The 16,152-nt window shown below is 42.2% G+C and overlaps 1 protein-coding gene across 1 annotated transcript in view; it reads left to right on the top strand.

Annotated features, from left to right (window-relative positions):
- MOGAT1 (monoacylglycerol O-acyltransferase 1) overlaps window positions 1-15,559 on the top strand; it is a 26,611-nt gene extending 11,052 nt beyond the window's left edge. The window contains exons 2-6 of the mRNA XM_026073077.1: window positions 944-1,122; window positions 1,568-1,769; window positions 4,858-5,032; window positions 8,324-8,523; window positions 12,203-15,559. Coding sequence (XP_025928862.1) covers window positions 944-1,122; window positions 1,568-1,769; window positions 4,858-5,032; window positions 8,324-8,523; window positions 12,203-12,357 — 911 coding nt within the window. The 3' untranslated portion in view covers window positions 12,358-15,559. The remainder of the gene's footprint in view (window positions 1-943; window positions 1,123-1,567; window positions 1,770-4,857; window positions 5,033-8,323; window positions 8,524-12,202) is intronic.
- Window positions 15,560-16,152: the final 593 nt, after the last annotated feature.

The following is a 16,152-nucleotide window of genomic DNA, read 5'->3' on the forward strand; positions in this document are numbered from 1 at the left end:
ACAGGTTGCCCCGAGAGGTGGTGGAGTCTCCTTCTCTGGAGATATTCAAAACCCGCCTGGACGCATGCAACGTGCTCTAGGTGACCCTGCTTGAGCAGGGGGCTTGGACTGGATGATCTCCAGAGGTCCCTTCCAACCTCAGCGATTCTGTGATTCTGTTTAATCAAACACTTTTTTTCCTGGCTTTGTGAACTGTGTATAATGCACTTCCTATGTATTGGTCTTGCTGTAGGATGTTACAATTCTTATTAACCCAGGTCTGAAAGCAGAAGGAGTTAAAACTGCTGTCATGCTCCCATAGAAATGGTGAGTTTCCACTTACAGGGGCRTTTTTAGAGACTGAACTGGAACCTGCTAGTGTTTTGGTCTTGTCTAGTGCATGCGCTCGCTTAGTCACAGAGCACTTCTTGCAGGGGGTCAGAACTGTTATCCCTATTTTATAGACTGAGAAACAAAGGGAAAAGGATTTGCCAAACACCACTCCCATTAGAAAAGCCATCTTGCTGCTGTCTCCTCTCCCCTCTTTCCTTCTGCAGCTCAGCTCCCCTCTTCTCGCTCACTGGAGCATCATATCCTTGTTAGTGTTTGCTGTTGACTTTTGTCCTGTCTGAGGGAAACCAGCYGCTCTCTACCAAGTGTTCACCCTCACCATGGGGAGAAGCCAAGTGTGTTGGTCCTTGGCTCCTGCTTTTCTTCTGTTAAAGTAAACCAGCATCATCTTAAGCTTATTCATCCAGTTGCGCAGTAGAGTAAGAAAGATGGACTGAGGTGATGCCCTCTTTTGCAGTGAAACAGCATTCACACAACATGGAATAAGCAAACTTCAATTTGTACACATTTTGAACAACATTCATAATAAAAACAGCAGGGCTGTGAATTCAAGGTCTTGCAAGGAGACAGTKGTGATTAATGTTCCTCGTGGTTTCCTTTTTGTGTCTCGTAGCGGAGTTTTGCTGTGGGATCTTCGTAATCTTGATTCTTGGCAACTTCTGGTTTTTTGGCATCCTGTACTTGCTGTGGCTTTACCTTGACTGGGAAACACCATGCGCTGGAGGGAGACGGTTCCAGTGGGTCAGAGGCTGGACTATTTGGAAGTACTTTAGGGAATACTTTCCCATTAAGGTGAGTAAAAGGTTTCTCAGCCAACTGTAAACATTTGAAGAGGGATAGCTAGAACAGCCRTGAACACCATCAGATGTCTGAGACTCATCTTTGGTAGAAATTCAAATAGTTACTTCAGAGTGAATTGGACTTCTTAAAACTCGGAGAGTCTGAGAYTTAGCAACAGCAAGGGGGGATAGGAGTTGGTTTTCCACTTGGACTACTTGGTCACAAGATAGTGCTCCAGTACAGTAAATGTTGCAGAAATGATCATTCAAGATAGATCTATTTAAACTTACTTTGTTCAGGTGTAAAATAGGACAGTTTAAAATGCTCAGAAGAGGGAAATGAATTGTCATCAGTTCAGTATCTTGTCAATGTGTACCTCCATATCTTGTTATTCTATATTTAAAAGTCCATGTGATATAGAAGTATTAAAATCTCTTCCACCATCTCATTTTTTCAGCTTATAAAAACTTCAGATTTGAATCCAAATCACAACTACTTGCTTGGCTTTCACCCTCATGGGGTGCTGGTAGCTGGAGCCTTTGGAAACTTTTGCACCGGGCCAGATTTCAAGAATCTATTTCCTGGGATTACTCCATACCTTCATATCACGCCCATCTGGTTTGGCTGTCCCTTCTTCAGAGAATATGTAATGAGTGCTGGTAGGTAAAAGCAGAATGTCTCAGCTATTGCTCCATATTATAGCTTCCACTTAAAATGTAGTGTCTACTCCTGTACCTATCAATGGTAAATTGTTATTTCATTTCAGTTAGGTCAGCACTGTCCCTAAGTTAAGCCTCTGTTTTATGATGAACTGTTGCAAAATAACTTGAAAGATTTTGTTAATTTTGCTGAACTGTATGATAATGTGTCATTATTTAAAACTGATTTCAGTGAAATTCCTAATTGTTCTATTGCATCATAACTGGCAGTTATAATACARCTAGATCCACTGCTGGGAAGAGCTTTACTGCAGGAAAGATTCACAGTAATTCTGTCTTTGTAGTAAGACTATTCCGAGAATAAGGTCTACTGAATCTAAAGCTTAATTTCTTTGAGCATGAGTGATAATTATTAAATCTTGGATGTTAGGATCAAGCTATGTATTTCTGTCTTGTTAAAACAGGTATGTTTTAAATAACATTAAGAGATTACAAGTCATATAATCACTGATCATTACAGGTACTTCTGTAAACATCACAATACTTCTGTAAAACTCCTCTTTTTTATTTTTTTTWAAATTTTTATTATCTAATTCTTCTAGATATGGTAAGAAAGGTAGGAAAGAGAGTGGGAATGAGGTAGTCTGTGGCTGCATGGATTTGCATCTCCTGATTATCTGCCACCCGACAGAAAAGGGGGAAGAGCAGCCCCCAGCAGCTGCAAGCTCTCTGAGCCATTTGAGTGCYGTTTTCCGTAGCTTCATCTCCGTTCCCCAAACCCTGCTCCGCCTCAAGCCCACTCGCCGCGCTCTGGGGCCCTGCTTCTGCGGCTGCTGGGCAGTCACTGTTCCCTCGCCCTCCCCTAAATGTGTTGTGAGCACGAACCCTCTCAGTGGTTCTCAAACTGGGGCAATGATAGAGGCTTTGGGGCTCCGAGGTTTAGGTGTTGGCCAGGGCTGTGTTTCTTAGCGCTGCCAAGCTGTGATCATGCGCAGAAACAACCTTGACGTCAGGGAAGATTCTCTGGCTGGGAAGCGAGGAAGGGAGATGGCATAGGTTCCTCCAGAGCTGTTTGTGATGCCCCAGTGCTGGTTCGTTTCTCTGTTTGTCCAAATTTGTTTGGATGTTTTTTTTTCTTTTTTTGAACAAAAAACCCAACAACCCTGAACTGACAGAACACACTATCCATATAGTAAACGGAGTGCTTGGACCTGCATTTCCACACTAACACTCATATCATAAGCCTTTTTCTTCCTGAAGAAAAAGCTGTTCTCTCCTTGAACTATGAGGCAACAGTGCTAGCTACCAGTTACTTAAAAGAAGGGGGGATTTGAAGTGTAACACTATTTAGTCATTGCACAATGACACTTAAAAAACAAATTGAAGATAACCTCTTACCTGAGAAGTTTAAAGTCCTACTCCGTACAAGTATCTTTCTAGTCAGAAGTTAATTACCTACTTCTGACTGAGGTCCCATATTTCAAACTTGTGTAGTTGTAACAGTGATATAAACTCTAAAGACAGACACTTCTTTCTCTGTTCTGTACAGCACTTGTCATAAACGGGTCATATTCATGATTGCTACTGCAGTAATAATAAAAAAAAAACAAGTAATAAACTGTGGGGAATAGAAGAACGTATAACAAAATTAGGACTAGTGTTCCCTCACAACAGTTTAATACAGGAGTTATTTTACTTAAACTCATTAAACTACAGCAGCTGAGTAAGTACAGTCAAGCCAAATCTGGATAAGACCAGATTTGGGAGACAGATTTAGCTTTCATGCCCAACTTTTACATGAATGCTGTGATTTCAGACAAAACTATTCAACCACTCCCTGCTTACAGATGTACCTAGGATGCAGTTCAGATTAATATCAGAATTGCACATCCATGTATAGTTCAACATCACAGGAGAATATCCTTCCATGAGAATGTTATTTTTGAGGGGATTTTTTCAGGTTCGCAAAGTTAAGGGATTGGTAGTTATGGAAGATGACAAATTTAAACATGGCTCAGCCTGGAAGTAAATTTGCTTTTGCCATCTTGACCTGTAGAAACAAATACTTACCTGCTAGATGAGAAATAACTTAAGTAAAAGCATACTTAAGAATAGTCATCATCTTAGCTTGTTTTTGACAGGTGTGCAGGTGATAGACCAAAGTGGACCTTCTGTATAATACAGGTTATCAGGCAAATAATAAATCACTTATAAAATCTCCATGTTACTGAAAGCTGTGCTCCTATTGCATTATTTTTGGCYTTTGGGTAAACAGTACCAGTATGAGCCTTGTAAGTAAAACCTAGGGCACAAAGAAACTTGGGAAGGCTTCGAGAGGTGCCTGTCAGAAAGGGGATTTTTCAAAGGGCTAAGTTCAGAGCAAGGGCCAAGCTGATGTTAAAGCCTCATGCAGCAGTGTGCTTCAAATTAGCAGTAGCTGTCTTGGCTGGAATATTGGGAAAGCTTCACATTCTGCTTTTCTAACCTAAATAGATTTATGAGTGTCAGATCCTGGTTGCTAGAGGATAAGCTGATGCAGTCATTGGGAATAGTACAACTGAGCCTCTTCTGCTTCTTCTGACACTGTGGGGCCATTGCCTTAGATGGAGCTGCTGTATTACAACTTAGAAAAGAATGAAAAGGATCAGCTTGGCACTGTAGATCCTCAAGTTAACAAGTCCTCTGTTTATTCTGTTAAACCCTCTGTGTGCATTTGTTCAAACGCACCTGCTCTGTGGTGTTAGCTGTGGCCTCTCTACAGTATCTGCTGCAATTCAACTGCTCTGTACTTGGCATAGGATTCTCTTCGATAAGGAGTTATGTTGGCAGAAGAGCCTCCTCTTTCCTGAAGGTCTCAGAAAACTTCTGTGGTAGGCAAGCAGAATTTAGCTCATCGATGGGAAATCAAAGGACGTGCCTAAGACTAAATCTGTTGCAGTTAGAGGTTAAACCCATATCTTAGAACTCTGTCCTGTGATATAATTATTTAGAAACATCATTTAGATATCATTTACAAATATTTCTTAAATTCCACTGTACTTCTATGTGAGGTTCTACTGAGTCACTCTTAAAATGTTTGCTCCTGAAGGAATAGTGTCCGCATCCAAGGAGAGCGTCTCGTATGTGCTGAACAATGAAGGAGGTGGCCACGCGTCCATCATTGTGATCGGAGGAGCAGAGGAGTCTCTGAATGCACATCCTGGAAGTTTAACGTTGAACATCCTCAAGAGGAAAGGTTTTATTAAAATGGCCTTGAAACACGGGTAGGTTTCTCATCGAGACTGTTCCAATRAGCATGCTTTGAATATAGACTGAATCATAAATATAGTACATATTATATATAGTAAACTCATAATTAGAATCTGAAAGAGTCATTTGTGTATGAACGTGCAGATATCTGAAACAGGAGCCAGTCTGAGCATCTTGATCCAATCTGGGAGTGTTGAAAGCTCCTTTTTGCCTTACATAATTTGTAAGCAGTAGGTGGAGATATTTGTGTATCGTGGTTATTTGTTTCTGTTGTTTTATATTGCAGTAGCAAAAAAAGTAATAATTGTGAARCAATGTTAGTAAACTTTGGCTTTTGTTGCTGAGTGACTCAGATGTTGTTCTCTGTTCTGTAAATTGAAGGTACATTGAAATAGTATTTCCATATCATTTTAAGCAAAAAGGTTAGAAAGCTAGGCCTTATCTTATTAAATCACTTAAAAGTGTAGTCCAGGAAGATTTTTCATTTTTATTCTAAAGACTTTCTTTTGAAGCTTGTTATTTACAAATGTAAATTTCTGGGAAATTGGGGGGTGATTCTCAAAGGAAAATTAGTTTATCTTTTACTGTCAAACATCCATCAGTGTGTTACTGAACAGAGATAGCGTTAATATCTTTTGAGTGATTTATGTAATATGAGCTATTGTGTTTGTGCTGGACTGTTTTAGATGCCTTGTATATTAGAAGTATTGAAACCAATGACTTGTTCCTGCTAAGCTTTCTAGATAGCTCCCAGGATTATACATTGATATGCTAAGCAATAAGGGGAAAAAATCAATTAATGTTCGACCAGATCTGTAACAGTTTTTTCTTTAACCATTAAGTAGAGGAAAAGATGGTTGCTGAGAAGAGCAGCTCTGTTCTCAGGCAGGCTGCTAATGTCATCTTTTTTTCCAGGAACTGTTCTGTGTCAGAAGATTCCAAGAGGTGGTTTTATACATTTCTCTAGGAGTCTCATAAAGGACTTGTTCTCCTATAGAAAGTAACATTTTAGTCCAAATTGTACCCAGAAATAAGACTTGTATATTTAAACTGGGACTTGAGTGCCTAAATGGGTCTTTACTCAATCCCTGTTTGACTGCTGATTAATCCAGCAGGGTCCTAAACACCGTCAGTAGTTTATTCTTTATTTTACCATAAAGCTTACAAAAATACTTAGGTGCTTGTTTCTGAGCATGTCCAGAAATCTATCTGATCTGACRGATCACAAAGGTTGGTGTTAGTCTCTCATGTAAACTGATTTGGATTGAGAAACAAGATGCTCCCTTCTCTCTCAGCCTTGATTTCAAAAACAGCCCTAACGCAGGCTGGCGAGTTCAGGCTGCTCGCAGAGCACATGGAGAACCATGTCTTCCTTTATGAAGTCCTGTGCTTCAAGTGGTGGTGTGGTCCTCCTCTTTATGAAAGTGGCTCAGTGTTTACAGCACTCGGCTAGGATGCAATGGGCAACAGCAGACGCCCTGGCTYGACCTCAGTGAACAGAAACCCACACCTCAGAAGGTCTTCACTGCTAGCCTACAAGTTATTCTGGGCCTGGCCATCTTCTGATGCTTTTGATCTGCAGCATCAGATATCACGAGAGGAAGGGGCAGTGTGGAGCGCCGAGCCGTGTGCTCCGCGCACGGCCAGTGCAGAGCAGTGCTGTCGTTCCTGTGCTGCTCTTTTCAAATGTGGTCTGAATATGTGTGCTGAAGTCCTCTGGACTTCTAGAAAAGGCGTTTTGGTCCGAGGTAACACAATACCTGATACAAAGTGAAGAAATCCCAAAGGCACAAATGATGAATCAGCTGACTTATCCTTAGTTTCATAACCAGAAGTTACTTATTTCTTTGTTGCAGCCTCCTACATAGTGTCTTGCAAAAGCCTTTAGTGTGCAGATTAAAACAAATCCCACAGTCTTGGGTTGTATATAAAAGTGCTATTGCACCACAAGATTTTCCTGTTGGTTTTAGTGTTGTAGTAAAAAATGGAGTATATACAGAGCCATGCTTTCTGGGCTTTCCAATGTTTCCTTTACAGGTAGCAGGGTGATATATGAGAAATATTTGAGAAAGCAGCCTTTGAGCAGACACCAGTCAGACCAGAGAGTGGAAATGGTAGTGCTCAGAAAGCCAGAGGCGTGCGGAGCTATGTAAGCTCTTGTTTTTTCCATGCAGGTTGTTGTGATTGTCCATGGTACTTTCCAGCCAGCCCTGTCCTCAGGGCATCCTCCTTGGGCATTCAGAGTTCTTCAGTAATTCATCTTGACAAAACTACTAGCAATGCTGCTATTTTACAGTTAGGCTTTCCTCAAAGATAGTATAAGCTGAATAGAGCTAAAATATAGAAATTAAGATTTGAGTAAAGCAAATAAAACACCTCAGTGTCCATCAGAGATTGGTTAGGATTATTCTGGCCTTTAATAATAATTTTTTCAAGCTTAAACTGTAGAATCTGTTTTAATGAAACTAAACATTCAAAAAAACCCTCAAAACATACTGCAGGCAAGGTTTTAAATATAGTTTTGTTTTTTTTCTTGGAGACAACTGCACTGATTCAATCAGCCTAAGTAGTTTGTCCAGGAGGTAGTCAGTGCCTTTCCTCCCAAGCCAACTCATGAACTGAACAAAAATTCATTAAGCTGCTCAGGAGCCAAAGTGAATTTGTATAATTTCTGTGGGTATGATTTGACCTCTGATAGTAACGGATTAGGGCTAGTATTTTTGAAGAAGCCCGGAGGAAGTAGGATTTCACCAGGAGTTGGTCACCAGGGGAATTTTGCATTGAACTTGTGCCTGTGAGAATGTCTACTTTTTTATCATGTTTTTTGTGCTGAAATCAAGTGCGTGTATTACTCTGGTCAAAAGGCAGGGGAAGGCCAAGATCTGACACGGTTACCCAGTCAGGAGCATTATCAGGTTAGCAACAAGGCTTCTTTGCTTGCCAAAGGAGAAGATGCAGTGAAAACCGGGGTAGGCTTGTGAAATACTGATGGGTAAGATTATAATTATGATATATGTATAATTATATATTTTTATGATTATGACTAGTCATAAAAAATTGCAGCAGGTAACAACCAACTAAATACTGCCCAATAGCTAGCTGCTAGTTGTGTGTGAAGGACTTAAAAACAAAAACAAAACAAAACAAAAAAACAGAGAAGAGTTGAATGCCTATTGCTGATGAACTTCAGAGCCACTGAAATTTTCCGTGCTGGTTACTGTGAAGCAGCCTCCACGCTGCTAGTGCGAGCTGTGCCGCAAGTGCCAGTGACTCCAGTGTTCATTGTTGTTCTGACTGTTTTACAGGGCTCATCTGGTCCCAGTGTTTTCCTTTGGCGAAAATGAACTATTCAAGCAAGTTGCAAACCCCAGAGGTTCACGGCTCAGAAATATACAGGAGAAGCTGCAAAAGATAATGGGCTTTGCTCTGCCGCTATTTCATGGTAGAGGAATATTTCAATACAGTTTTGGCTTAATACCTTACAGGCAACCTATTCATACTGTCGGTGAGTCCCTTGTGCCTTTTCCAATGCTTTTTGGTTTAAAAATGTGAAAATGTGCCTCTAGTATCTGTGTAAATTTATAAATCTGTTCTGACAAAAACAGTTGGCTACTGAGCATCTAAAGCAAGTATGTGAGATTTAAAACAAATCTATCTTAATTTTTTTTGCTTCCCATTCTCCCCCAAGTAAAAAGGGGGGTTCCTTTCTCCCTTCTCCCTTTCTGTCCCATGCCTAATCTTATTCTTCATTCACGCTTCAGCCAGTGGCTCGTATCCTTGGGAATCCTCAGGGGAAACCAAAGGGGTTATGCAGTCCGGGGAGGAGGGCTGACGCAGCTCCCCAGCTGCTGCTGCAGCTCCTGGATACTGCRGTTGTTTCACGAGGTGCCCAGCACCTTCCTTCCTTAGCCCTGCACAGAAAGAGCAGTTGGGTGCTGCCGCCGGCCCTGGGCCAGCACAGTGCCAGGGCCCGGGGCCAGGCTGCCGGCAGGAGCTCCTGCCGCCGTGGCCTGGTGCGCGCCGGGACCCCGGAGAGGCAGCATCCTTCGGGGGGGGCTGGTCCGTAAATGCCATTGCAGCTCCCTGGGGGGGTTCCTCCCCCTTTGGCTTTTTGGCATGGAAAGGCCCATTTGTGTTTAGCTGAGAACATGCAGGCCATGTTGATGCAGTTTGGAAGAGTTTTTTTTGCCAGAAGCTTTTCATCCCTGGTTGTCATCTCTCTCTGGAGCATAGGGGTGAACATCTTTAGACTTAAATGGCATTAAGTAGTGCTGTTGGCAGCTGCAATTCTAAAAAGTTATGCTGGATGTCATGCAAAGGCAACAGCTGGCTGCCTATGTATTTTGGATAAACCATTTTTAGCCAGATTTCAAGTGACTGAATGAAGTCTGTTTGTCCAGAAAATTAAAGCTGCTCTTGTATTCCATGTTGGACATCCCTCCCTTCAGAGGAGGGATGATATGGTTTTAGTATGGAGCAAATCAAAATGTGTAAGACAAAGCAGTAGTAGTAATTTATGTTAAATTTCATGTAGACCTGTATTTTTACTAGGGCATATATTTAGATCTTTTTCAAAAGATTTAATTTTTAAAGCCCACATTGTGCCTAGGCAGGCTAAAAATGTTGCTTATTTGAAAGTCAAAAAGTTTTCAAAACACAGGAATGAAAACGAGGCATTTTCTGCACTCTGTCATTGGGCGGATGACATCAAGACTGTTCTGAACTTTAAAATGTCTTTTACTTTGAAGCAAATCTTCATCACTGTTATATTTACTGCAAGAGCAGGAGTGTGGTCCATGGCTAAAGCACAGGAGTGCTATGAATCAGCAAGACCAGAGTCTTGCAACAGAACCTGTTATTGTGAGCTCATCAAATCCCTTATCTATAGAGTCTCTGTTTCCTCATGTTTGAAAATTATTATCATGCATCTGCATTTTTGGAGGGCCCCTCAGTATGGCTCAATACGGCTCTGAAAGAGTTAGCTCAGTTACCGAAAGCAGCAGAGCCGCACTGCACTCCACCCAGCCGGTTAGCTGTGTTGACAACATGGGTCAGGTATCAGTGAGTTGCCCTCTTTCCGGGGCTGGAACTGATCCAGAAGCCTCGCTTCCTAAAGCAAGGAGACACAATTCACCAAAATCAAGATCTCGGAAGTCTGAGTGTGAGTGTTTTGGGCTGCACGAGTGAGTAATTTGGTTTTGCTGAAAATTATTGCTGCTTTTCAGGAATAGAACCAACTCTGAAATATGGGATTGAGCAGTTCCTTTAAAGCTGCATGAAAAATTAGGGAGATCAGCACAGTTTCCAACTCCACAAAACCCCCCCCTCTTAGGAGGGCAGACTGCTGCAGAAGAGCTGGGGCAGAGGGTTGATGCATGCTCCTGGAAATTCCTTATTTGATGTACAGTGATTTCATCTCCACAACGTCTCACTCAATCCAGGGCTGCGTTCTCCCCCTAGCCATGTAAAGACTAAATTTCAGCCCTGAGTGGGGCCAGAGAGCTCTCAGCAGCAAAAGCTGCAGCAGGAATCTGCAGAATCAGCCCCTTTGCGGTCAGCTACGCCTGCCCTGCCTTTTGTCAACACTGTCCCATCTAAGGTGGCAACATCTGTTGAAAGGGATTTTCAGGTGCCTTTGTCAGGCACCTGAAAATCTGTTTAAGTCATCTTTTCTACAGACTTCCTGTGTCATCTTGGCCAAGTCTGTTAAGCTCTCAGAGCCTCCGTTTATTTCCAGTGAAAGAAGAACCGCTGTCAAAAATAGTGGTGACTGAATGACATAAGGAAGACAGACTGCGGAGAGCTCCTGCTAGAGTATTGCGGGCTCTGTAGCTGCAGCTCTGCCCTCTGGACCTCTGCCGAATTCCCGTGCACGTTCGCTCTTGGGCTTGCTCAGATCAAAGGAGGGTGATAGCCGACTTTGCCTAGTGCTTCATGTGTGCAGTTGTTTAGGTTGGACTGGTACTTGTGGGCCGTGTATGTCTCGTAGACATCTCACAGGATTTGGGTGTTTTAAGTGCTACCACTCCTTGAGCTGACATCACTGCACCTGTACCATAAATTTTTTCAGTTATAACAGTTTTGTATAATTGGAGGATATCTGTATTTCCTTTTCTGTCTGTATGGTTGAGGATATCACTATCCTCTCAGTCTCTTTCACACTGGGCACCTTTAGTATTCAGATCAGAATGGAAGACAGTGAGAAGCTACAGATGTTTTAATTGGCATGTGCTCTTGCACTTATAAAACTTCACCTGTTGGTGAAGTTTTTAAGTTTTCTTCCTTTTTCTCCATCTTAAACACATCCTGAGCCTGTAAGGATTTGTAAGAGGTTCACATTTCAAACACAGCAACACCTGCATGAAATGTTGGTTTGCCCTGAGGGGTGGATGACAGTTTGCCTTTGCAATCAGAAACATCTTCCAGCAAACTCTTGATTTCTGTTATTCAACTGAATGAAAGCCACTGACTGAAATGGGGCCTGGGCAAAAAGGGAGCTGGAGGAAGAAGAGAAGGCTGAGGCTGCTTGACAGGTTGTGACCTAGAATAGCAAACCAGCTTGCAGTTTTTAACTCCTCACTGTTACTGCTAGAGACGGGATGGACTGCAAAAAGCTCTGATTTATTTTTCTGAACACAGACTAACCAGAGTAGTCCAACCTGGAAAACTAGAACTCACTAGGCATTCTGTAAAAATGCTTGAGCATTAAAATGTCTCCCAGCTCAGAAGGGTCTAGCCTAAGCACTAAGACATGTTCTGGGCAGTACCAGTGGGCCTGAGCGTTTACTCTGCCTATATAATTTTATACCTATTTTGAACTTGCTCTGCAGAATGCTACCTCAGTGGCAGGACAGCCCATAGCCCATGTGATTGTACATTACAGTGTAAACTGTCCCTTCAAGTTAGAGCTAACCCCCCTCATTTGTTCTTTTGCTGCCAAAGTGATGAGTGGGGGGTTTGTTTGTTTTTAACTTATTTTGTCTGAACTCAAGTAAAAGAAAGTGGAAAACCAGACCCAGGGCTTAGTTTTGTCAAAGGTGGGATCAGGTCCAAGGCTAAGGGAACTGTGCTGTGATTCTGTCACCTCACTGGGAGCTGTGATGGAGCTATTACGGGAGGGAGGGAAGGTAGTTTTACTTAGAGATGCCGATGAAGCTAACATTGCTGTTGTGTTTAATTTACAGTGGGAAGCCCCATCCCTGTGAAACAGAACTTGAATCCTACCACTGAAGAGGTTGAACAGCTACATGAGCTATATCTGCAGAAACTAAGTAAATTATTTGAAGACCACAAAAGAAATTATGGGATCCCTGAGCATAGATCTCTTATCTTTGAGTAGTGAATTACAATTTGTGATTGCAAGCATCAGCTTGGAAAAAAATATTGGGTGTTGAAAGAGGTCTTTCTGTCAATCTGTGTTTTGCAACCTGTAATTATTCTTGTGTAAGGAATAATTTTAAGAAGGGATTGTTGGATTTTTTTTCCTTACGATAAAAATCATTAGGGTGTGATCCTGGAAGCCACTGCTGTTTTGAGTTGTCGTTTTAGATTCATCTGCACTAGAAACGCTAGTGAGAGACTCAGCACAGATGTTCTTACTGCCGTGGTATGTAACCATATCTTGAGCAGAGAAAATTGCCCTACCATGAGATCAAGAGCAGGAAAAGTACAAACCCTTGAAGTATGTAATTAGAAGTTAAGAGACTTACTAGCATGTTTCAAACATTACATCAAGTTGTTCTTTGAATATCAAAAAATCCTACTGCTCTTCCATAGAAATGAAGTTTGTTTTCAGTAGATGGCTATTATGAATCATTTACATGGGAATTCAGGAATATTATGAGCTTTCTACCCTAAATAAGATACCAACAAAAGTGGTTTCTCCAACTTATGGAGCAGGCTAAGCTCTGCTGGAGGAAGAACAGTGTTGAGTTGTTCTACGTGCATGCATTTGCTGGGTGGTGGGAAGCACTGAATAACATGACTTTTTTTTCTTTTTTTGGACAAGCTGTACTTTAGATCATTAGTTTGTAAGATGATGCAGCTTGGTTTGGTAGTTCTAGTCTCGCAGGAAATGGCAGGCACAGTAGAGGAGATGTTTACCAGTGAAGCTGGTGGGGGCATCATGTGAATTTTGCGTTACGCATATTCAAAATTACTCTTATGCTAAGCACTTCCACAGAAGGAAATGAAGCCCACTTTGTTCCATCTAGTTCTGAAACTTCATCAAGGAAAGTGTACTTGTTATGCCTTCCCCTCCCCCCCCCGATAGGTGTGAATCCCATCTCTCCTAAGACCAAAGGATGGGGAGGCAGACTGTGAAGTTTCATTCTTTTTCCTACTAGTCTGAACCAAATTCTAAACTGCAGTTTCCTTATGTGGAAAGCTGTCCATCAGTGTGACACAGCTGTAATTGCCAAGGCAATGTGAGCACAGTGCTAGGGTGTAAACACTAGAGTTTGAGAGAAGGTTTTGCTTAAGTATGGGTATCTATTAAAAAAAAAAAAAGGAAATCTTGGCCAAACTTTTTCAGTTAAAATGCCTAGGCCTCCAAGATGATGTGTGAAGAGAATTATAGTATATTATTCTATTTTTTATATGTGAGAAATTACTATATTTGTAAATGCTTTCTATCTGCACATGGACTCTGCAGATCTAGATTTATTGAAAAGTGTGTGTTTTGGTTTAAGCAGTTTTGATGCCTGAATGTTATATCAGGTGCACATCATGCAGGTGCTCTGATAGGACATGCATAGGCTTGTTGGGCAGCCTGGGGCATCTGCAGCTCTGCCATTTCAGCAGTGATACGCTCTGAAAATAGCACTGTTGGCCCACAAAGGCATTTGACATGTGTGCTTGCTGGGCTGGAGCCTTCCCAGAAGAAATGTGGTTGTGGTTTGGGGAAGTGTTAGAACTCTGGGGAGAGAAGATCTTTAGCAAGATGAAGGCCTTCAAAGAAAAGGGTGGAAATAGCGTGACTCCTGAGGAATGGACTCTCCATGAACCCAGGCCCCAGTGTTGAGTAAGTATTTGCCAGACAGAGCTCATAAATGTTGGTCTAACCTGTTTCAGAAATCCTCCAGCAACAGTATGGTTTGCTTAGGAGGGCTGTGCCTTCTAGTGCGTATCTGTCATTCAGGGATGACCAGCGCTGAGCCAGTGAATCACGCTCTCGCTTCTTCTAGGGCTATAGATGTCTTTTTAGGAGCCAGGATGAGAGCTGGAGTTCTTGATGCCTAGAGAAGTAGCTCTCCTTCCCCTGGCAGACTGCTGTCAGCATGCCCACAGCTCATCTCTTCTGTACTTTAGCTTTCTTGGTGCCAAATGTGCTTCCCCTCACCTTCCCAATGCTTTTGCTGCCTAATGATGGCTGCGTGTGATGACCAAGTATGCATACAAAATTTTGAATGGCTTCCTATCACCGATCGGAAAGAGGGGTTTTACGAGCCCGGCTTGAGAAGAGGAAGCTCTGTGAGCGTTAATGTTTGACATGAGCTGAAGATCCAGGACTATTTCAGCTTTTGGAATAGCAAATATCTAGGGAGTCAAATATCCCAGGTTTGATACCTGGAAGAGGCCTCTAGGGTCCTGAAGGCTGTAAGTGATGAGCCCTGAGTAGTCACTGACCCATTTTTGTTTATCCAGCTGTGTGAAACTTCCATCTGAACTTGTTTTTTGCTGCTTGCCCTGATGAATAGTGCTCATGTAGTCATGAAAGACAGACTTGGAGTCTGTGTCAGACTGCTCTCTCCTAGATCACCTGATCTAATAAGATGCTCCCTCTCATACTCAGTCTGTTTTATCCTCTTGCCTTAATGATACAGAAGCTCAGGGTGTAAATTTTAAAGCCATAGTGTGGGGTTGAGGATTGGAACTGTTTAGATTGTTGTCGATTAAATTAGCCCAAAATTCTAGGGAACACAAGGATACTGATTTTGGGGTGGGGGGAGGAATATCTGGTCCAGAATGTACCCTATATATAGGCTCATCTCTGAATTCCATGAGAAAAGTGTTTGTGGGCTCTAAATACCATTCATAACTGGCACAGTTGGAACAAGTAGGAATTGTGTTACTCTGGCTACTAATATTTTCATTGGTTTATAACACAGGAAGATGGAGAAAAGAAAATAAAGTCTCCAGGCAACCTAAATATGTATTATTGCTCTGCATATACAGTTGGTCTGTAACTGCTGCCTATTGCCTATGCTGGTTCTGCCAGCTTACCTCTTGTTAACAAATTTGCTATGCTTAGTGTGACTAGGGCAGGACTATGTTTAAATAGACTATCAGAATCTAAAACTGATATGCACATTGTCCTCTAAAATATTTACCTTTGTGATAGTATCTGGATTTGTAAAACAGCCCTGCAATACTGAGCTAAAGACCACGGACGCTTCAGAGCCCTGGAAGCTGTAGACCTGTTGCAGATAGCACCAGTGCTGATCCTGCCATTGCTGCAGCAGTGAGGAGGCTCGCTGTGTCCCCTCAGAATATCAAAGCAAGCTTCAGTTGCAGAGCAGGCTTGACAAAGCAAGAGGGAGTTAGTAGTAGGAATGGTGAACCCCCTGTCCTCCCTCCCCCCCCCCCCCCCCAAAAAAAAAAAATCTATAGTTAGAAGAATCAGGTATTGCTCAGATTCTTGGTGGGACGCCCACGCCTATGGGGACCTGCTTTGTGATGTGCCTTTCAATGGGTGTCCATGGCCACAATTACAGATTAGGCATATGACTTAAGCAACTAGTTTACCTTTTCTCCCTAAGGCAGATCCCGGAGGTGAAACATGTGCCTATACCCTGTCACCTCCTATAGAAAAGGATTAGTAGCTGGTATGTGCTCACACTGCATAGGGATTTCACCACTTTGCTGACTTGACTTTGGTGAGGTAACTCCAGGGAAGCAAGGCATCTAGCAAAAGGATAGACACTGCCTCTGTACCATCCAGTACTGCCTCTCCAGTATACTGAAGCTGACCATGCCTGCCTGTTTCCTTGTGGATAAACATCTCTTCACCAAAATATGTTTACAAAAACTCTTACACATAGAATCAGTCCTCAAGAACTTTTATTTCTTGAGCTACAAAGCTTATTTTACACTCTTTGATACCTTTGTGACTTTTCATGGTACCTGTAAAATA

The sequence above is a fragment of the Apteryx rowi genome, unplaced genomic scaffold, assembly GCF_003343035.1.
Source record: "Apteryx rowi isolate R43461 unplaced genomic scaffold, aptRow1 scaffold_36, whole genome shotgun sequence".
NCBI classification, from domain to species: domain Eukaryota; kingdom Metazoa; phylum Chordata; class Aves; order Apterygiformes; family Apterygidae; genus Apteryx; species Apteryx rowi.